At 42.8% G+C, this 23,874-nt stretch overlaps 1 protein-coding gene across 1 annotated transcript in view; it reads right to left on the minus strand.

The window, feature by feature from the left end:
• Positions 1 to 6,175: 6,175 nt before the first annotated feature.
• DCX (doublecortin) overlaps positions 6,176 to 23,874 on the minus strand; it is a 112,010-nt gene continuing 94,311 nt past the window's right edge. The window contains exons 5-6 of the mRNA XM_032620135.1: positions 17,767 to 17,861; positions 6,176 to 6,236 (exon numbers count right to left, since the gene is read on the minus strand). Coding sequence (XP_032476026.1) covers positions 6,180 to 6,236; positions 17,767 to 17,861 — 152 coding nt within the window. The 3' untranslated portion in view covers positions 6,176 to 6,179. The remainder of the gene's footprint in view (positions 6,237 to 17,766; positions 17,862 to 23,874) is intronic.

Consider the following 23,874-nt stretch of genomic DNA (forward strand, 5'->3'; position numbering starts at 1 on the left):
TCTCATCACCAAGGCAAAATCACAGGGCTAAGAAGAGGCATATGTCCAACACCTAGATAAGGAGGAAGGAAAAAAATTAAAAAGGGAGAGAATAAAAGAGAGAAGAATTGCAGAGGACAAAGGAGAGATGTTTGTACTGTGGAAAGAGAGCGTGATAAAACAGAGTATAAAACTGAGAGCAAATATGGTGAAGTAGAGAGAGAAAGAAAAGACTAAGAGATACACAGGGGAGGTAAGGTAGAGAGCGGCAAAAAGCCATTGATTTCCTCAGGTTATTAACCAACCCATAAATGAAAAGTTCCAGTGCCTCTAAGTCTTTGTCTTAGTGTACAAGATGTTTGCTCTGACTTCTGTTGTGCTATCTGTCCTCTCCCAATTAGTCTGTCATTCTCATCTGGAGCAGGAAGATGCCTTAATTCCCAATGAGAATTCCATACTCCCCTAGCCCCGGGCAACCAGTGTGAGACAAGATTGCTTCTGATTCCAGAAGATGTTGAAGCCTATAGACTAAGGAATAAAAAGTTAGGCAGTTAGAAGGGGTAGGGGCTCAAGAGTCTTGTCATATGATAACCAGTGTCGCACTACCTAGGCCACAGTGGGAGGCCTGCTTGGATCCTTAACAGAAAACAAGCAGGAAGAAACATCAAGAGGCTAAGTATAAAGACCACACTAGATCTTTGAGGATGGAGATAAGCTTGGGGACCAGGGTGGGAGAGACAGAAGAGAAGGAAGTCACCCTCTCCTGAAGAGACAGGAGGAGCAAAATTCTTCAGCCGGACGTACTGAAAGGCCGGCTGATGGAAAAGGAGCCTTCTGGTCTCTGAAAAGAAAAGGTGGAGGGGGCTAGGAGAAGCTGCCAAGTCTCAGTCCACAGTAGGTTGCCCGCTGGAGCCAGTGCTCTGTGCATTTTCCTCCCTAAGGATGTATCTTGGCTGCTGTATGGCGAGAACCTCCAGCCTTGTATCTACTGGGGAAGTGACTTCTGCTAGCCAGAGGAAGAATAAAATTGGGAATTCATTTTTAAGAAATGATTTGTGTTCTCTTGGTCCATGATCACAGGGCTTAGGGCTGACTAAGGGTAATCCATTGAGGGTTAACAGCACTGGACTGGGTCTGGGCCACCAGAAGCCAGAGAAAATGTTGGAGATGTATCTCCAGCCAAAAGGTAGGCGAGGGGAATCAAGGCAGTATTCTTGCTCCAGGTGGTCACAACTACAAAGAAGAGGAAACCCTGCATGGAATCACAGAACAGTGGATGAGGCTACATATGGGGTCTCCTTCTTGGGCAGAGGCAGAAGTGTGACAGCCTCAAAGTTTCATACCAGGAGAGAGACCTAGGAAGCCCAGCAATTGCAAGGCTCCATGGCTACACAGGAGGTCTCAGGTCACTTCCGGCATATCAACGGCTAGGCCTTTCTTCTATCTAGTTTCCTGGTACTAAAACATAGGACTCTAACCCCTCCCCAGTCCCAGATGAGCTTCAAAACAGTGATGGTTTACTTAGGAAGCCAGCCTAGGCCTCAAAGCCAAATCTCTTAATGCAATGAAGACAATACATGAGTGAGGCCTGGTCTTCGAAATCCAAGTGGCCCCATGTGGCCAAGGACAAGTTCCAATGTTTTTTTTAAAAGAAATATCCATGCTTTTTATTCCCATGGCAAACTGGACAGTGAAGGAGGTCATTCAAATCCCACTGTCCCAGTGCATGAGTCTGGGGAAGTCTCTAGGCATAGATGATTTTGGGGTGCGATGAGCTTGGGGAACATCCTCGTCAGTGTGCTGGAGCTCATCTTGGAGAATTGGGCATGCTTGTGCCCTTGGTAGATGCATTTTTTTAAAAAGATAAGCTATTTAGAAAAAAATCTGAGGGGGATTGGGGACACGTCCATCCAGAGTACTGAAGGGACTAAGAAGTAGACACAATTTTGTCCAAGGCAAGCACTGGATTGCTGGTCTAAGACTTGGGTTGGGTGTTTCAAAGAAGGATCTAGAGGCTCAGACCCCTTCTTCTTGCCTTCTTCTGATAACAACACATCTCCTTTGAGGTTCCTTGGTTACTTCTGATTGAGGAGGAAAAGCAGGAAGGAGACAGAATTTCCTGAGGAGTGCGGTAAGCCCAGAAGGAGGTCTTTTGGAACTCAACTAACGAATACCTAGTTCCCAGGAAGAACCTTGCTGTGAGGAAAACTACGTCTTCAGACCTTGTTGCCCTGGTTTCTGCCATGGAAGGCTGCAGGAGCAGCGTACACAAGAAGGTAAGTATGGTGTGTACAGCACATAGCTTGCTATTTCAGTGCAAACACAAGGAGTCAATGTTTAACATCAGCCAGGGTACATTTTAGTCACAAAGCCCCTTGCTTACACCTGGAAATTGTCCCCATCAGGGCAGGATGGCTATGGGGACATTGTGGATGAGGGCAACGGTCAGGTTATTTTCTCTAGTTTGTCTCACTCCCATATTTTAAAAGAAACCATTGCCAGTGAATGATAGCCACACTCATTTAAAAAAAATACTTAAAAGTCATCTCAGAAAGTCAGGATGAACAAAGCTATTATTCTTCCCTCCCTTCCTCTCTCCCGTCCTTCTTTCCCCTGCTCTAGGAACAAGAAACATTTCTCTCAGCCTACAAAGACCAACCAGTATGAGATGAGATGAAGTGAGCCGACAGGGGACACCAGTCTTCCCCCATCCCATCTGAACAGGGAAGGAGCTCCGGGGGCTGTTCTGAGGGCTCCTTAAGGTAGGGCAGTGATCCCCTGTGTTGGATAGACAAGGTCAGCAACCCCACTGCCCCACTGCTCCTGCTGGTCCTCAATGCCTCCTTCTCTCTGGGGACATCTGCAGTCCATGTGGATGGGGACCACGTGAATATAGGGAGAAAGAGCCGTATTAGGTTGCTGGGTGGATTTCCCACTGAGATCAGGGCAGCGGCATATGGCTCCAAGATGCAACATGACCCCGGGAAAGAATTCTCAGGAGCCTAGTGGAAGGCAATACAGTTCAGTGGGAAAAGGCCTTGGAATAAGAGCCAGGGGATGTGGGTTCTAATCCTAGCTCTGCCCCTAGCCAGCTGTGTGACCTTGGGGAAATTACTTTACCTCTGCATCTCCGTTCCTGGCCTGAAAATGAGGAATTTGGAGTAGATGATATGATCTTAAGGTTCCTTCCAGCTAGAAAACTCTATGATTCAATCTAGGCTAACACTAAAGTCCTTAAGGACACAAAGCAGTCATGCTAATGGCTATCCTTTCCAAAACAGTGAAGAGAAAAGGAACTTTTCTCTCAATTTACCCCTAGTTAACACTACTTATGAAGTTGTTCAGCCCAGCCCCATATATACATTTTCCCTTTCTTTGTCCCTATTTCTATTTCTGTAAGGAAGAAAAATCAGGAGGTAGGAACAAGCAACAGATGGATTGTGTGTGTGTCTGTGTGTGTGTCCTAGCGGGAGGGAGACTGGGGCTGGGGGAGTGGCGGCAAATCCTTGCTGAGTAACTTGCTACTTGCTGCCTGTGCAGAAGGTAACACAATGGGACTTTCGTAGTAAAACTGGATTGGATAAAATTGAGAACCAATGACAGGGGTGAAGGTGCTCAGTAAGAACCAGATTTCTTTTTGCCTTGAAAGTGGGCCAATTTAAAATGCAATTGTTAAAGGCTTGAATTTTGAACTATACCAAACTCCCCTAAAGTGGCAGTACAGAAACATTTCCTTATAATTGACTTTTTTAAAGGTAGAAATTCTATTATTAATTTTTTAAAAGGTAGAAATTCTATTATTATAGAAGACAATAATAGGAATTCTTTGATTATTATAGAAGGTTGAAAGATCATTCTAAAGAAGATATGGCCACTGAATATTTTCTAATGGTACTTGTGCCACAAGCAAGGGAACAAGGGAACACTCAGGGGTGTAGCATGGACATGAGGAAATCTGAGTTTCTCCTCTGGTCCTGCTCTCCACCAGTAGGTCATTTGGCTGCCTCAGCCTGCATTTCATCTTAAATCGAAGGAACTGGACTAACTGAGATCTGGGGAAAGATTGTGGGTGAAATCTTTGGGGAATCGGGCCTGCAGTTTAGAAACAGACCTCCTACCACTCTCTACATCCTCCAACCCGAGTACCAATTTTTCCCAATTAACTACAAATTGCTCTGGCAGGCACTAAGCAAACCTTGAACTTCTAGAAAGAAGTAGGGGGTAAGTACAATGGGCTTCTTAATGGTTTCTAACAGCCTACAAATAAAGGAGAGGGGCAAAAAGAGAGTCTCATAATTTGGGGTTCTTCAATGACCAGTTTTACCGGGAATCAATACTACCAACATCTGGACTTTCCTTGAACCAAAACTGTTTTATGTAGCTAAGGACACCTGAAGCTTGTCTAGGGGCATCTGATCTACCCCTTCCATCACAAGTTTCCTCCTACCCAGTGCACATCAGCAATGCCACCAAGTTGTCACCGATCCATGTCGGGGTGTCCTGTAATATCTCCTAATTATGAAGCAGCTGTGCACGCACACACACACACACACACACACACACACACACACACACAGAGCAAGTTCATTCTAGTTAAAGTGGAGGAACAAATGCAAGTCATTCAATAGCCAAACGGCAGCCTGGCTTCAAATGCCGCGCCTTTCCAACTATCTGAACAATTACAAAGAAATAAGGACATCTTCATATCTGCTAAAAGCAAACACAGAACTGGCATGCATGGCTTTCACTTAATTTAGTTGCCTTTGCTATTATGGGCTATGATTACAGACAAAAAGCAGTGTTATGAACCTGTACCTCAAAGACTGAGAACTATTTCAAATGATCAGTCCTTAGCAAAGAGAAATCCTTTCTAGTGTTAAAAACAAGTGAAAGGACTCTCTGTCTTCAGTATGAAATATCAGGATTATAGATAAAAAAGAGCTGCTTAAAATATGCCATAACATTTCATTTAAAATATAATCAGAATGTCTGGTCCACATTGAAATTATTAATGTAAGCATAACTGTTAAAAAGTTATCAAAAGACTGATTCTATTGAATTGGCCTCTGCTATTCATTTTGTTTTTTCCTGGAGGTTTCTGTTTGGCAGTGACAGCATGATTTCTAAACTACGTTATTCTTCTGCATTTTTTTTTTTTGGTAAATTTTCTGCACGTGTTTTTTAGACAAAAGAAAAATCACCAGTTTATAAAAAAGGAGCCTGAAGAGTTTGCTCCTGAAATATAGACACGAGGTTTTATAAAAAGGATATTGGTTTCTTGCTATAAAAAGCGACCGAAAGGTGTCAGACCTGAAAACAAATTCTCACAGTGTTTTCAGTGTTAGCTGTTGACAAGGCATTCAATAGAACAGAGATAGATGGATACCGTACGGTTTGTGTTAGACAGCCTCCTAGAGGAATCAGGTATATGGAAGCCGCTCACCCCCAACTCTTATTAATTGCTTATTGATTCTAAATTGCCCCAGTGGAGATGTTGACAAGGAATTCACTGTGCTGTATAAACACTACTGAAATGTCTACAGTGTTCTCCAATTTTGCCTGGTTTCTTTAAGGTAGCCCTGCACCGGGGTCCTAAGCATCTGGTGTCAGAATGACAAGTTGCTGGTGTTTCTCTCTCCCCCTTGACAGCCAGACTTGGCGCTAAACAACAAACTGGGGGTTCAGTCAGGAGTGAAGAGCCAGGCTGGGGAGCTGCCTTGCCGTCTTCCAAGGACCCTCCAGCATTCTTGAGATGGGGAGACAAGGGGCACTTGTATTTGTCACTCTTGGATTTGCCAATGAGTTTTCTTCCCCCCCACACACATCTTAAGTGCCATGTATGTAAACAACTCTCTACAGAAGGAAGACTGTCATGTATGAGCAAAGTGAGACGGGGAAAAATAATGCAGGCGCCTAAGTATTCAATAGAAAGGTCATGGACTAGCACATTTTGCATCCTTGGAAAGTTACCCCAAAGGATGGTTATCAATCTATCTCTTATAATTGGTAACTGTGGATCAGTGGCCCAGATGACAAATCACAGGAAAATAAAACCAACATACTACAGTGTGTTCTTAAAAGTAACAACAACAACAACAAAATAAAAACTTGAAAGCACCAATAGCCCTGTTGGACACTTGAGCAGAAGTACCCTATCGTAACGGTAAGCTTGTACTCTGGACTCTGAACATTCTCCTCCTTCACATGGAATCACCAAGTGAGTCTGAGTCATCCAAGGACAGAGGCAGGTACAGGTCCTGTAAGAAGATAAGAGATAAAGTTAACTCTCCTTTTCTTAACATCTTGGGCTCTGGAATGGGCAAGATTATATGGATGCTTTTTAAAAAACTAATATTTTCTATAATTTTTATTTTGAAATAATTATAGATTCACAGGAGGTTGAAGTACAGGGAAGGTAGCCTTGTACAATGTACCCTTCATTCAGTTTCCCCCAGTGGTAACATCTGCAGTTTTCCACGCACTCGTGTGTGTGTGTGTGTGTGTGTGTGTGTGTGTGTGTGTAGTGTAGTGTAGTCCTATGGGACTTTACCATATGTGTATATTTGTGTGACCATCATCACAGTCGAGATACAGAACTGTAGCCTTACTAAAGGGCTCCCTCGTGCTACCCCTTTATAGCTACATCCACCCCTACCCCATGCCTAAGCCTTGGCAACCAATATTCTGTTTTCCACCTCTACCATTTTGTCATTTCAGATGTTATACAAGTGGAATCATACAGTACGTTACTTTTGGGGATTGGCCTTTCCCATCAGCGTAATTCCCTGGAGATTCATCAAGCTGCTGCCTTTAACAGTAGTTCACTCCTTCATTTTGCCGAGCAATATTCCGTAGTGTGGATTTACCACAGTTTGTTTAACCATTCATCGGCTGAAGGGCATGTGGGATGATTCCGATTTTAGGCTATTACAAATAACACAGCTATAAACATCCATGTACAGGTTTTTGGGTTAACGTAGTTTTCACTTCTCTGGGATAAATGCTCAAGAGTACAACTTCTAAGTTGTGTATTATTGCATGTTTAGTTTTGTAAGGACTGCCATATGTTTTCCAGAGCGACTGTACCATTTATATTCTCACCAGAAAAGTATTAGTGATCCAGTTTATTCACAACCTCACCAGTATTTGGTGTTTTCACTACTTTTTATTTTAGCCAGTCTTGTGGATTTGTAGTGATACCTCATTGTGGTTGGTTTTTTTTTTGCAGTGCGCGGGCCTCTCACTGCTGTGGCCTCTCCCGTTGCGGAGCACAGGCTCCGGACGCGCAGGCTCAGTGGCCGTGGCTCACGGGCCCAGCCGCTCCGCGGCATGTGGGATCCTCCCGGACCAGGGCACGAACCCGCATCCCCTGCATCGGCAGGCAGACTCCCAACCACTGCGCCACCAGGGAAGCCCTTCACTGTGGTTTTAATTTGCATTTCTCTGATGACTATGACGTTAAACATCTTTTCATGTGCATGGTTGACATCTATACTTCCTCCTGAGTTCAACTGAAGAAACAATTCCTCAGAAATGTTTCTTCATGTCTTTTATTCATTTTCTAATTGGATTTTTCTTATTGTTGAGTTTTAACAGTTATTTTCATATTCTATATATGGCTTTGGTTAGATATGTGGCTTGCAGTCTGTAGCTCGTCTTTTCATAACTTTTGCACGGTCTTTGACAGAGCAAAAGTTTTAAATTTTGATGAGGTCCAATTTATCATTTTTTTCTTTTATGGGTTGCACTTTTGTTGTCAAATCTAAGAACTCTTGGCCTAGCCAAAGATCAGAAGATTTCCTCCTATGTTTCCTTTCTAAATACTTTACATTTACATCTATAATCCATTTTTGAGTTAATTTTTACATAAGATATGAGGTTTGGGTTAGGGGTCATTTTTTTGCCTAGGAACATCTAATTGCTCCAGCACCATTTATTGAAAAAGCTATCTTTCTTGCACTGATTGACTTCTGTACCTTTGTCAAAAATCAGTTGTGGATGTATATCAGTTATGGGTTCATTTCAGGCCCCCAGAGAGCTGCCAGGCCCTGAACAAGTGGCTAACCCAGAAAATGTACCCCATCACCTAAGTCCAATTTATTTCTTAATGCTTCCAGTTCCCACCAGGAATTAGGATTCATGGCTCCAATACTGCCCCAAGCCTTGTCTATGTCTTGGGGAGATGGGATGATATGGCATTGTTTTTTTCCCACCGTTCCCAGAGCTCTGTTTGGAGATCCTTGTGATTACTCCTGGACTTACTTCACCCATTGTCTAAATCAGAGCTTTTCAAATCTCTCTCTCCATCTCTCTCTCGCTTCTCTTTTAAATTCTCTATTCAAATGAAATTTTTCTTGGAAGCCAAATATATGAAATAAATAAAAGTGCAGTTGTTTTGGTTGAACCAGACATGAGGGAGGCAGAATCTCACCCATCCCCAAATGAAACACAGTTTGAAAACCACTGTTTTCATTTACATTATCAGCAAAATACTAAAGGAAACCGGAAATGTTAGGGTCAAGTCTCTGGATATTTAAGAGACTCTCTTTGGTAATGGAAACAGAGAACTTCAGTAGCAGATAGCCCAAGAAAATTAGAGAATGCAGCTTCTCCTTGAGGTAAAGGAAAAAGTGAAGATGAGGAAGGGGGACAAGAATGGGGAGAAGAGGGACTTACTTATCTAACACAGAATGCTTTTTGCTGAGAAAGAAGGGGCAGGACGTCCGTTAGGCCGCTTAGAATGGAAAGAGAAGTAAAGTGTATTCAGAAACTTGAGGTCCTACTCCTGGTTAAGTAGTACTGTGACATTGAATAAGTCTTTGAGTATTGGTTTCTTCATCAAGAAAATACAGAATGTACAATCTGTAAGGTCTCTACCAGCTCTGAGGACTCTTAAAGAAAGACTGATTCATTAAAAAACACAACAAAGGCAACTAGAGCAAATAGATTCACTTCTCACCAACCCATAATCCCTACACTGTAAATCAGGGGTTGGAAAACTTGCTCTGTAAGGGGATAGATAGTAAATATTTTAGGCTCTCTTTGCTGGTCACATATGGTCTCTGTCACACAGTTTGTTTGTTTGGGTTTTGTTTCTTCTACAATGCTTTAAAGATGTAAGAAACATTTTTTACTTCAGGGGGCCATCCAAAGCGACCAGGCCATACACATGATTTGGTACTCTTGCTCTAAACTACCAAACAACATTTCTTAGAAAACTGATAAACAGGTAGGAAGTACAACACTGAGGAAACAATAGGAGGGCAGTAAAAAAACACACATAAAATTGAATTGAGGCCAAGTGGTATACAATGGAGTTGCATCTCTGAAGGCATTCAGTTCTCCACAAATTGAGTAAAGTGAAAGTTGAACATAGTCAAAGTATCCTTGAGCTCTAGACTTCAAGAATAGTGGAGAAAGACTCTGAAAATCTACTCCTACATAAATACAAGTAACACTGGAAAAAACTGTCAAAATCAACTTTTTCAGAACTCTGGAAATTAACCAAAGGCTTGCAACAATCCAAAAAATGTTTATTCAAGAAAAATGGCCTAATCTCAGTAAGAATACTGAAATTTGGGGTGCTTTAACTTGCCCTATTTCTATTCTCCCTCTCCCCAGCTCCAGGGTATCTCTGAAAACCAACAGCCTCACAACTACAGTCTCTGAAAAAAACCTAGCATCCACTGGAGGATGCAGAATGGGCTTGGAGCTCCCCCAAATGCCCTATTCCCAGAGAACTGTCACTATTTGACTTGTCTGGTAGCTCCCACTTGTGGGGCTCTTCTTCATTTGACCTGACTCAGAGCACACTCACTGTGAACAGCCTTTTCAAGGAGCATTAATCAGCTGCAATTGTTTAAAATCACAGCTGCCTAACGCGGGGGAAACAGTTGGGGCAAATGAAGCTGCTCAAAACCTTAAAAGGAAAAGCTGGAGAATTCATGTCCATAGGGGACTTTGAAAAGTTCTGAAAATATTCCCAGGAATCTCTAAGGCCAGGCACATGTTCAGGACTGGGGTATATTCTCAGAAAAGACCTGAGAAGTTCCTAATCTCTCACCTCTGGTTGGCCTTGAGGCCCTGTGCAAACAGCAAGCGAAGCCTGAGGCAAGCTGCCTGACGGAGCATTGAAATCAGGCTCCAACACACACACACACACACACACACACACACACACACACACACACGCGCGCGCGCGCGCGCACACACACACACACAGAGCCCTTCAGCAAAGGCTGGGAGACTTATTGGATCAAAGCATTTAAGGAAATCTAGGAAAATTATCCTTCAAGAATGAAGGAGAAATCAACACATTCCCAGATGAACAAAGACAGAGCTAGCAGACACGTCCTATAAGAAATACTAAAGAGAATCCTTCAGGGAGAAATGAAAGGACAGTAGACAGCAATCCACATAAGAAATAAAGAACACTGGTAAAGGTAAATACATAGGTCAATACGAAAGAAATTATAAATTAATTTTTCTAACTCTTTTCTTCTATAATCCAATTCAAAAGACAACTGCATGGACTAGTAATTATCAAGATGTGTTGATGGACTTATTATGCACGAAGATGTAATTTGTATGTGAATAGGAGCACAAAGAGGGGGGAGGAACAGAGATATATCAATACAATGGCAAAAATTTTATATAAAGTTGAAATTAAGTTGCTATTAATCCAAAGTAGATTATGTTAAAATGTTAATTGTAATCCCCAGGGCAACCACTAAGAAAATAACTCGAAATAAAATTAGTAAAAAATACAACAAGGGAATTAAAATGGTGTACTGGAAAAATATCTAAGATAAAAAGGGCAGAAATACAGGAGTGAAGGGACAAAAAAAAGACCTAAGACATATAGAAAATAGCAAATGGCAGACGGTAATTCCTAATTTACCAATAATTACATTAAACATAAGTAGATGAAGCACGCAAAGGAAAAGGCAGAGATTGGCAGAATGGGTTTAAAAACATTCAGCTCTATGCTGTTTGAGACATAATTTACATTCAAAACCATAAATAGGTTGAAAGTAAAATGATGAAAAAGATTTACCATGCAGTTAGTAACCAAAAGAGAACTGGAGTGGCTATACTAATATCAGAAAAAATAGATTTCAAGACAAAACTTGTTACTAGAGACAAAGAAGGACATTTCATAATGATAAAATATAACAATTAAAACATATCTGTGCCTTAACAACAGAGCACCAAAATACATGAAGCACGAAATGACTGAATTGAAGTGAGGAATAAACAATTCAACTATAATGGTCGAAAACTTCAATACCCCACCTTCAGTAATGGATAGAATAACTAGGCAGAAGACCAACAAGGAAAGAGAAGACTTGAATGACAGACACTACAAATAATTACACATCTAATCTACTCCATCCAACAACAGCAGAATACACATTCTTCTCAAGGTCCCATGTAATGTTCTACATGACAGATCATATGTTAGGCCATAAAACAAGTCTCAATAAATCTGAAAGGATTTAAATCATACAAAGTATGTTCTTCAACTACAGTGGAATTAAATTAGGAACTAATAACAGAAAGATATTTGGGAAATTCACAAATACGTGGAAATTAAACAGCACATTGCTAAATAATCAATGGATCAAAGAAGAAATCACAAAGAAAATTAGAAAATACTTTGAGATAAAGGAAAATGAAATAACAATATACCAAAAGTTATGGGATGCAGCTAAAGCAGTGTTCGGAGGAAAATTTATATGAAATGTTCAGAATACGCTAACTCACAGAAACAGAGAGTAAATTAGGGGGAAGGTGATGAATACATTCTTGCACAGCTTTATGATTATTCTAAAAACCACTAAACTGCTCACTTTAGGAAAGGTGAATTTTATATCTCGATGTTATTTTAAAAAATAGTACTTTTGAAAATCTTTTACATTGACAATACTTAAAAAATTTTTTTAATTGAAGTATAGTTGATTTACAATGTTGTGTTAATTTCTGCTATACAGCGAAGTGACTCAGTTATACATATATATTCTTTTTCATATTCTTTTCCATTATGGTTTATCACAGCATATTGAATATAGTTCCCTGTGCTATACAGTGGGAGCTTGTTGTTTATCCATTCTATATACACCAGTTTGCATCTGCTAATCCCAGACTCCCACTTCTACCCTCTTCCACCCCCCTCCCCCTTGGCAACCACCAGTCTGTTCTCTAGGTCCCTGATTCTGTTTCTGCTTCATAGGTTCTGAATACTGTTTATATGATTCCTGAGCAGGTAACCCTATATAGCAATATGCATGTATTGGTGCATAGTGTATACAGTAATATTCAGTAAATAATGATGTGTAGAAATGTAAGAGGTGGTTTTGTAGCAGTTTTGCTCTATGACTATATTGTGACCAGTGATGAATTCCATAAGTTAAACTTACACATAATGCAAGTCCACTGTAATAGAAACAGCACAGGATTAAGAGCCAGGAGACCTAGGTCCTAAGCCTAACTTCCCCTTTCAGGGTCTTTGCTTCTGTATCTGAAAATTGAGGAAGATATAGACTATAACGTCTTTAAGTTTCCTTCTAGCCCTAAAATTCTATAAAATATAACTTGGATCATTACATTTTGTTTTTCCCTGGTTATACCAAAGCAAGGGAAAGGAGGCAGGCACTACCAAGTTAGTGAACTCCCTGGGCATTTTTCAGCCAGCACACAAGGGCCTTTTCATTATGGAAGCCACTTTGGGTCCCACCGCACTGAACCACTGGGCTTCAGCATTCACCCCTGTTCTGAGTCGTTCATGTAACAGATCCTTCAGTGTAGCTGGTTGGTTAGTGGAAATAATTATCCAAGAAAGACTGTTCCAGACTGTTATCTCAGAGGAAGAGGGGACAGGCCTGGGAGTAGAATTGGGAGGCGACTCCACTTGCAGCTGCTGTGACTTGGAATGGGTGGGGTGAGGCACAGGCTATGGAGAAAATCCAGAGGACTAGGCCTAGGTATGAACTTCCGTACTTCTGTCCTCCATCAATTTATTTAGTATTCAAAATATATCTTCTTGTATGGGTAGAACAATGTTCAGGAAAAGGAATTACCTCAACATTCTGTTTTTGTTGATTGATATGTATAAATACAGAAACACGCATATTGCTTAACAATACAAATAATTTGCACCTGAAATTCATTTGCTTGGTCCCCTGGAGCCCTACAGAACAAAATGTTTGTAACAAATACAGCTGTGCTGGCGATACTACTGCGTTAGAGAAAACAAAAACTTGGTCTCTGGTCCAAGAAGCTTATAGTCCAAAGGAAGTCAGAGAGAAGTTTTGAGAAACCTGGCTTCTAGTTTGGGTTTACTTTTTCCCAAATGTGCCCTGTGCTTTTCTGATGGTGTGGCTTTGTTCTTGCTGATTTTTTTAAAAGCTGGAATGCCCGCTCTCTTCACCAGCCATCAAAAGCCTACCCAGGCTTCAAGGTCCCACTTAAATGTCACCTAGTCTATAAAGCTTTCGTGTCTCCCACCCTCCCACAGTCCGACGTCTTTCCTACCCTCCTTTGTGTGCTCCTGCAGTTCTTTTTTCGCTCTTGATTACACTACCAAAATCCACTTAGAGTGGTGTCTGTGATGTAAGTTTCAGGACCCTGCTTTATTCATCAAACGATCTCTCTAAGCAGTTACAGGATGACAGAAAAAAAAAAAGGTCTGGAAACACAGAGGGAAATGTATATTTAAATAATGTTAGTTATGCTTTCAAATAACATGTCAAATATATTTTCCTTCAATCTCCAGGCAGCTTGGCAAGCGAAATGCCTCCAAATTTAAAGCCGTGAGGGCAATCACTAATCTGGAAAAAAAAAATTTTAATAAATGAAAAAGCGGCCCTGTGTTTCTAGGCATTTTGAACATCTTTAATACGGTACCTTCTCTGAATTGTTGAATCATACTGGGGTTGTCTTTAACCTCATCACCTCCTTTTTCTCATCTGTAAAATGGAAATGCTAACCTGCCCTATCTCTTTCACAGGGTTATCGCTAGGGTAAATGAGAAAATGGCTATGCAGAAAGATAAAGCAGTATGAAAATGCAAAATGTTGTTCTCATTAACTATACAAGGATTTACTTCGTGTCCATATTGCAGCACTTGAGTATGCGGACTTTGGCTAACCTCGTCGCAGCTGCATTAAAAAGGATTCTCCATGAGTTGCTTAAGAGGAGAAGCCAAGAGGCTGATTACAGCTTAGGGCCCTGTCACAACCGTCAAAATTTACCAAAGGGATGCTGGGACTTCACGTTTGTTTCCAATTGTGCAGGAGGAGAGTCATGGCCTCAGCCACCTGCTTCCTGTCTCCACCATGACTCACACCTTTCAGGTCCACCTGGATGGAAGTTCAGGTGATATCTGCTTAGGCCCACTGCCCAAGGACCTCGATGGTGCTAAGGCTCAAGTAACTTTGTGAAAGGAGGAGCAAGAAGCTGAGCCTGAGCCCCAGGGGGACTGAGCCAAGGTCACAACACACTTTTTAGCTTATTCAGAAAAACCAGTTCATCCTCCATCGTTGGTGGTTATAAGCGTGAGGCTACTGCCTCCTGATAGGATGCACTGAGTGAGATGCAACATCACTTCTATGACATTTCTTGTCCCAAATGCACAATCTGTTAACCACAAGGAAACATCAGACAAACCTAAATTGAAGGACAATTTACCAAACAACTAGCCTGTGCTCTTCATTTCTACAGTATACTGTCTTGAAGATTTTTTAAAAGACTCAAGAACTTTTCTAGATCAAAGAAGACTAAAGAGACATGACCACTGAAGGCAATGTGTGATCCTAGATTGGATCCTGGACCAGAAAAAAATAACGCTTGGGGCAATTGATAAAATTTGAATACGGACGGCAGAGTATATAACAGTACTGAATCAGTGCAAACTTCCTGATTTTATAATTGTACTATGGTTATGAAAGAAAATGTCCTAATTGTTAGGAAATACCTACTGAAGTATTTAGAGGTAAAAGGGCATGATGTCTTAAACAATTTCGAATGGTTAAAAAATTTAGTAAAGTGTGTGTGTGTGTGTGTGTGTGTGTGTGTGTGTGTGTGTAGAGAGAGAACACAAAAAATAAAGTAAAAGGGGGCTTCCCTGGTGGCGCAGTGGTTGAGAGTCTGCCTGCCGATGCAGGGGACTCAGGTTCGTGCCCCGGTCCGGGAGGATCCCACATGCCGTGGAGCGGCTGGGCCCGTGAGCCATGGCCGCTGAGCCTGCGCGTCCGGGGCAAAAAAAAATAATAATAAAATAAAATAAAGTAAAAGGGAAAAAAATAAACAACTGGTGAATCTTCATAAAGAGTATACAGAAGTTCTTTGTACTTACAATCTTACAACTGTAAATTTGAAATATCGAAGTAAAAAGTAGGGGACTTCCCTGGTGGCACAGTGGTTGGGAGTCCGCCTGCCGATGCAGGGGACGCGGGTTCGTGCTCTGGTCCGGGAGGATCCCGCATGCCGCGGAGCGGCCGGGCCCGTGAGCCGTGGCCGCTGGGCCTGCGCGTCCGGAGCCTGTGCTCCGCGGCGGGGGAGGCCACAGCAGTGAGAGGCCCACGTACCGCAAAAAAAAAAACAAAAAAAAAAAAAGTAAAAACTTAGTGAAAATGATACCAAAATCCAAATGTTTTTTAAAGTTTGCTCTAGAAAATTATATAATTTATTATTTAATGTTTGTTTGCTTAACTGCCATTAGAAATGTGTAATTTGAAAAATAAAATGATACACTGAAAACTCAATGATACAAAGAAAACAGGCTCTGACAAGGCTGCCACCTGTAGCTTGTTCTGGTTCTTCAATGGTGAAATTCGTTTTTAGAATTGAGTCCAAAACAAGAACAAAACAAAACAAACAACCACACACACACACACACACACACACACACGCACACACGCACAGCCTGCAAACCCAACCAGATGAAACGGTTTAACAATGCACTCACCTCAATGGGCTTATGGATGGTGGGGCCTCAGCCTAAATGAACTGAACATGTCAATTACAAAGCGGAAGGACTTAAGTGTGCAGACCAAATAAATGCCCAGGCTGCCCTCAGCCCTTTGGAGAAGGTACTGGTGGAAGGTGCTGGGGTAGGTCACACTTCCCAGAAGGAAAGTATGGGCAGAAATGCATAGAGCAAAGACACAGTAAGAAACAGTGGAGCATCCCCAGGAGGTTCTGTGTGGACAGCAGAACAACTGAAGTAGGCTACTCCTCGTCTTGGAATGTCCACACTAACAAGGTTTGCTGCTCAGAAGAATCACTGAAAGCTGACTGCAAAAGCAATTTTCATCCATCTCACAATCTCTGGGTACCGTTGGTTACACAGACAGTTCAGCAGATCTTCCTTTGGGGAAACCAAATAGCTCAACAGAACAATTCGAAGGTTCTGGTCAGGGTCAGTACCAGAAGGTAAAGAAGTCATTAAAGGAATGGAATGGGCATTAGGAATGATGGAGCAGGTAATGGTCAAGTTAACCAGGAAATTAAAAATCCTGATGTAGAGAAAAGGAAATGAAAATAGGTGTCAGGCAGCGCTGTGCTGTTAAATGTGTAACAACCGACTTCCTGTGGGAGAAAACAACAACCTTGATTTGTAGTATTTGCTGAATTCTATGGTGTAAATAAATATTCCCATCATGGCTGAGCTCTAGGTACCAACACGATGTCACCGAACACAGAGTTGGGAAGCGGTGCACACAATCAGCTCTCAGGAGCTAGTGTGAACTGGCTCCAGCAAACCACTGGTAGCAACCTGGGTGCCAGTCTTACGTCTGCTGCTACCTAGCTATGTCACCCCAGTAAGTAACTTCATTCTGGGTTTCAATTTTCTCGTCTGGAAAACATCAATCTCACAAGATTATTGAGAGAATCAAATGAAACGAACTTATCTCCATCTCAGATCTCTTGTAGCTCTTACCCTCTATGGTTCTGTGATGGAGTTGGCCACACTGGTGGCTTTTTGCCTTTCTCCATCTCTCGCCAAGTCTTGTGAGCTGGGAGAAGACAAGAGAATCCTAGAGGAAGCTGCTCTAGGGTGTGGTAACCAGAGCAGAAACCATATTCACATGGCCTCAGAGATGAGGTTGAGGGCAATGGCCACTCCAGATTTTTGATACAGAAGAGATTTCTGGGTGGGAATCAATTTGGAAAGCGGGGGTAGAGAATTTCTACACCTCTATTATTTTAATGGTATATTTATTGGGGATGACTTAGAGGTGTAAAGGGTGCCCAGGGCAAATGCAATGTATATATGCCCTCTCTTCCTACACTGTACCAGAATCTGCCTGGTAATGAAGAATATACAATGAAAATAGGGCCTGTTCATACTTTGATGTCCTGTGAATCTAAAGGGAGTAGCTTAGGGCTAACTTTCTTTATGTCATTTATGGGAGCCTGGGGCCATAAGTTGCCCTCAATGCCCTCTTTGCTGTGCCCCTGAACTGCAGGGACAAGTGCTCAGCTCAGCCCCTGAGCCATCATTTGGTGACACTATTAGCTCAGAATGGTTATTCGGGCCCTTCATACCTCTTCCTTTTGGTTAAATATAACCAGAATTAAATAAACTGGGGGTCAGAAGAATAAATAACAGTGACTGGAAGCTTAGCCCCTGCAGGGATTCCCAGCACTTCAAGCTAATGGACCAGACAAAGGGAAATTCTGGCCTGGATGTGCCGCTGAGGTAGACGGAAGAGAAAACCCTCACCAGCCATTCCAAAAAGTCCAAGTGCAAAGGGGTTTAGTAAGGTATAAGAGACATAATACCTTGTGCTTCCGGAGGCTGCCAGGACTGGTGGGCGTAGAGATGGGAGACTGCTTAGACTTGGGGGTAGAGAGCTGGCTGCTGGAGGTTCCGTTTGCTAGCCCAAGGCAAGAGAAAAGGAAGGGGATAAAAATCAACAGCATACAAAGGAACACGTTATCCTTCCCCTCCGAAGACACTAAGAACATTCAAACGAGCTTATACAGACAACCAAGTGATGTGACCGAGCAGAACAAAGGTGAAAAGAAACACATTCCTCGGAAAGGCAAGAACTGCAATGCTCAGTTAATTAGATCCCCATACAGTGCAAGGCGGTAATCCACCCACCCATTCCCCCGTGTGCTTCCAATTACAGGGGTCTGGTTCTTTTCAAATCTTTTTCATATTCATTCCCAAGTTTGACCCTAGCAACATCTCTGGGAGGTAGTCTGGGAACATATTACTTTGTTTCAATTTTATATGTTAGACAAAATTGAGGCACAAAGAGATTATGTTGCCTTACCTTAAAGGGGAAGAAATATGGGTGATTTGGACCAGGGCACATCCCCTTTGGTGACAGATGACGTGGCAGCTGCAGGACAGCCCCATTGTCTATCTCTCTCCCCTCTCTCTTTTCCTGCTCATCTTTCCTCCCACTCTCTCTTCCCTACCTCATTCCGAGTGCAAAGAACAGAAGGGGAGAAAAAGAGAGAGGGAGCTAATTAGGAAGAAGGATGAAAAAGAAAGTGGAGGAGAAACAGAGTGCGAAACATAAAGGGAGGTGCCTACAGCAAAATGGGCAGAGGAGAGAATCGAGAAAGAGGGAGAGAAGATCAGGAATGGAGGAGATGAGACAGGAGACAAAGATTCTTGGGGACGAGAAGAAGGAGGAAGTTTGAAATCGGGAGAAAGGCTTAGAGACAGAAAGAGGATGACGGTAGCCAGAGTCAGGATGCACCCACATTTGTCTCTAGTCAGTAAAATGCTGAAAATGAGATGGTTTAGTATTTAACATCTCCATATTCCACTGTGTTTGCAAAATTATCTTATATTCCCTTGCTGACTAGATTTTTTAAAGATCCAATCGTGTAAAGAAATGTGGTGCACTGAAATAGAACAATTAGCAGCTTTCAAAGGGGATTCATGTTCAGACATCTCATCTAACGTTAATCTCTTTCAAAATCTAAGGACCTACATTGTTCATCAGATATTCTGAAATGTGCTTTAAAAATAAGGGCAGGGCTTCCCTGGTGGCGCAGTGGTTGAGAGTCCGCCTGCCGATGCAGGGGACACGGGTTCGTGGCCCGGTCCGGGAAGATCCCACATGCCGCGGAGCGGCTGGGCCAGTGAGTCGTGGCCGCTGAGCCTGCGCGTCCGGAGCCTGTGCTCCACGACGGGAGAGGCCACAACAGTGTGAGGCCCGCGTACTGCAAAAAAAAATAAGGGCAAATATCCCAAGGGTGTTGGTGGGGTGGGGGGAGGAGAAGAGAAAGAAGGAAGGGAAGACAGGAGGGGGGTGGAAGGACATTGAAAAAGTTAAGCAGGAAGATGGCCTGAGGGTGTTGCTGTTAGTCCCACAGGTAAAGCTTAAACTGGTGTATCATGGGTATTTCCTGAGGATATACTTTCTCTGCACCACTTACGGTAATGTTTCCCTAGGTTCTGGAACTGCGTATCAACTGTAGAGATGAAAGAGACATCAGTGTGGTGGTTGATGAGTTTATCCAAGTGCAAGTGAGCTGAAATACGGGCACTAGGAATCCACCATCTGGCCTTGCCTGTGTATTCACTCATCTCTAACCCACTCACTGAGAGGCCTTTCTCCCTGTCAGGGCTTCCTGGAAGTCATTCATTCAGTTGGCCAGTAGCTACAGAGTACTTTCTCTAAGCGAAGCCAAGTATTAGACCTTGAGGTTTCAGAGATGAGTAAGTCACTTCCAGTGGGGTGGCAGGTAAGAATACAGTGGGAATAAGTGCTATGACAGAGCCCTACAAGGGGTATTACTGGAGCCCAGCGGAGAGGCTTTGAAATCAGGGGACTAGGAGGCAACACCTGAAAAAAGTCTTGAGAGGTGCCTCTGGAATAGACAAATCCACAGAGACAGAAAGTGGATCAACGGTTGCCAGGGGCTGGCCAGCAGGGGGCAAGGAGGAATTAGGCAGGGCAGGATGGAGAGGCCTGGTAATAGGTACAGAGTTTCTTTGAGGGGATGAAAGTGTTCTGGCATTAAATAGTGGTGATTGTTGCACAACACTCTATGGCTAAACTAAAATCCAGTGAATTGTACATTTTAAATGAGTGAACTGTTTGTTATGTCAGTTATAGCTCAATAAAGCCACTGAGGCAATGAACTGGAGCTGGTTAGGCAGCGAGGGTAGAAAGGGTATTCCAGACTTCAGAATTACACCAGTAGGGGCAAAGACATGGCGGTGTGAGAGAATACAGTACGTTTACAGAAGTGCAAATAGCTCCAAATGGCTCGAGCAGAGGATGCCAGCATTGAATTCTGAGAGATGAGACTGGAGTTGAGGATAAACACCAGACCCCGGGGGGCCTTTTGTGAAGTCTGGGTTTGACGTGTGAAAGAAATCTGGGAGTGATACCATCAAATTTGCACTTAAAAACTATGACTCCGGGGCTTCCCTGGTGGCGCAGTGGTTGGGAGTCCGCCTGCCGATGCAGGGGACATGGGTTCGTGTCCCGGTCCGGGAGGATCCCACATGCCGCGGCAGCGGCTGGGCCCGTGAGCCATGGCCGCTGGGCCTGCGCGTCCGGAGCCTGTGCTCCGCAACGGGAGAGGCCACAGCAGTGAGAGGCCCGCATATCGCAAAAAAAAAAAAAAAAAAAAACTATGACTCCGGATGCAGGGGGAAGACTGGTGAGGTGGGGGGTGTGTGTGCGGGATGGTTAAAGGTAGAAGCAAAGAGATTGGTTAGAAGACAATGTATTAGTCCAGGTGAGAGGCGATGACGGCTTAAATTAAAGCACTGGGGAGGGAGAGAAGGGATCGGGAGAAGATAGAGGCCTAGAGGCCAGGCAAGTTTGGAGTGAGCGTGATGTGCACGTACCATGCAAGCCACGCAAGGAGGAACACGACCTGTGCCAAACAGCACACAGACTGGGGGAGCTAGGCTCTGCCAGGGCACTAGGCTTTCTGGTGAATAAAAGAGGCACTTTGGAAAAGGCAAGAGTCTGTGAAGCCACAGTGAGGCAAAGGAGTCATTTACTCTGCAGGAAAAGGAAGGAGTGCCTGGGGGTCTCCAAACAGGACCTGGCCCCTAGTATTCAAGATGGGAGAGCAATCTTTGTGATCAGTGTCAGCTGACATAATGAACGTCTTCCAAAAGACCCCTGACCCCAGCCAGGAAGTCTAACAGATGTAGGCATCCCCAGGTAAGTGCCGCCATGTTGTTCCACGTGGTCACTGTACCTTTCGGCAACAACAGATTCTAGTTTCCCAGCATTTGTCAGCCATGCTACAAAAGGATGGCTACTATACTTCCAGTGTGAAAACTGTCCTTTTCACCTACCCTCTTATCTAGCTTCTTATCTGAGAATGAGCCCACTGGTCTTGGCAAAATGTGGAAAATTATTAACCAAAGCTTATCTGTATGGGAGTCGGTTTCCACTTACTGGCCATAGATCTGCACATACAGGTTTCTTTTGCAATTTCTAGTTCTTTTATCAATATTCTCTGTAACTCTCTCATCCGCAAACTTTACGGGGAATACATAAATACATATTCCATGTATACCTCTCTCTATTCTCTGTATGTCTATATATGTTTATATATGTTTCACTGCCACTCCCCCAATCGATCAATCTTAAGTTGCTTATAAATAAAGGATTTAATTTTGTCATCAACATTCCATAAGCATTTGGAAAATCAGTTTTTCACAATTTAACTACAATTAATTTAATTGTTGAAAAAAACGTAGACACTTTCCCAGACTTCCCTGATGGAATCAAACCCAAAGATGGACATAGAGAAATGAGAAAATATAGACACGTACAGGCAAATGTCAATTCCTTACAAGCTGAAGGAGCAGACTACATAAAAATATATTCTCATATGCATTTCTTCTATGGGTTCTGTGGGAAAAAAAATCTGGGAGGGTGCCATTTAAAGATTTGAATTCTGAAGCCAATTCGTATAAATGTCACATAAAAGAAGTAGCAGGGAAAGATGAAAATAGGGTTTGACGAACTGTGCATAGCCTTGGATTGGCAAATCCACATGGAAAGCTGTCACAGTTCATTTTGAGAGTGACTGGAAATAACACCGGTTTGATAGCCCTCATTTTCCTTTACTCTGCTTTACTAAACATCTTTAGTTCCTGTCTCTGATGTTCCAGTTCTCAGCTGCAATTTGAGATTTGTACTGGGGGAGTCTTTGCCCTCTTTTACTCGTCTCTCTCATTTCCCTCCTCAGAACCACAGCACTGCCTCACTGTTGTACCCCTTTATTTATTCATAGTCCAAATCCTTTTATTTCTTTCTTCTCATTGGGCAGTTCATTTTTTTCCCTCTACAGCAAGGTACATCAGGAACTTTTCAATCTCCTAGGCTGTCTTATCAGTCTTATCAATACAAACCAGGATAATAATGCTTATTGTGTGTCTGTGATAAGCTAGGCACTCTTCTTTTCTCTCTTTCCATTCTCTCTCTCTCTCTCTCTCTCTCTCTCTCTCTCACACACACACACACACACACACACACACACACAGAGCCTCATCTAGTCGTATTCTAATTTCTGTTAGGGAAATAGAGGCTCGCTCCAGTTAGGGGTAGCAAAGTCAGGATTTGAACACAGGTCTCTCTGATTCCAAAGTCTATGTGTGTTTTGGTTTGTTTTCAGTTTTTGCTACATTGCTCTTCCTTTTTTACATGATTTGCTTCTGGGACTCCTACTTATGACAACTTTCTGATGGCGGGTAGGAAGGAAGGAGAAGGTTTGTGACAGAGGAAAAAAGAAAGAAAGAGGAGCAGGTAGAAGCAGACACCAGAGCTTATGCTCATCTTCTAGACTTTTATCCTACTTGATCTAGTTTAGATTAGAAAGTGATTAGCAAGAGCTATCTTCCATTCACCCTACCAACTGGGTTTCATAGAAAATGTCATGAAACAATAGCGGACAGAGCAGCCAGACAGACATGTAACTACCCTCATGCCACATGCCTCTGGGAAGATGGTATCTGTGCCCTGTCACGCCCCTCAGGTATGCAGTACAACTGCCAAGCTTGGCCTGGCACAGTCTTGGCTTACTAGCTTCTCTGAATGATTATACCTGCCCATTCCCCAGCGCTTGTTTTTAAATCCTTGGCTCTATCAGAATGGAACTGGACAAGCCCAAACAAAAGATGGCGGGTAAGGTAACTAGGCTGAATTAACTAGATTTGCAGGGATTTAAATGTGTAGGGGAATACGGGTTCCCAGGAGTGAGGGACAAGGCGGAGGGAGTCAGTTCCCGAAGAACAAGGAGAAAGTTCAGTCCCTTGCATGGGCGGCCAAGGGCAGAGTATGGTCACCAGCCTGGCAAGTTGATGCTGAGCTCTTAGACTATGGATTCCCTTGTCTGGAGGCTGGACTGATCCCTGGAAATCAGGACGCAACTGTGTGTAAGGTGGATGTAAGTAGCCCCAGGTACAGTGATTAAAGAATTGTCTGGGCAATGAGTTAGACAAGCCATTATACTTTCTGGGTTCAAGTTTGCATGGCGCAGGAAGAAAAGGGCCAGTCTGACATATGTTTTCACCCAACCTTTGACTGGAGAGCAAACTGATTTAACACTCATTCACTTAGCTCTGGCTTTTCCCTCCCATTCTAAATCCCAACACTTGAGCTCAACTCAAAATCAAGTCTACTGGTTTTGGCTTGATGTCTATTTTGAAATATTGCTCACTGAAAATAAATAAATAACTCAGTCTACAAAAAAAAAGCCATGACAATAATTTCAGAGCCACCTGTATCGTATATGGAGATCTCCCTCTGCAATTATTAAGTGTAGGACTTGCTTAAAGGGTATAAACTGCTTCTTCTCAATGGATGGTGGACTTGAGGATTTGTTCACAGATTCATTTCAAAATTCCCTCAAAGTTAGCATATCACATACCACCATGACCTTTTAGTG

This window comes from Phocoena sinus, chromosome X, assembly GCF_008692025.1.
Source record: "Phocoena sinus isolate mPhoSin1 chromosome X, mPhoSin1.pri, whole genome shotgun sequence".
NCBI classification, from domain to species: Eukaryota; Metazoa; Chordata; class Mammalia; order Artiodactyla; family Phocoenidae; genus Phocoena; species Phocoena sinus.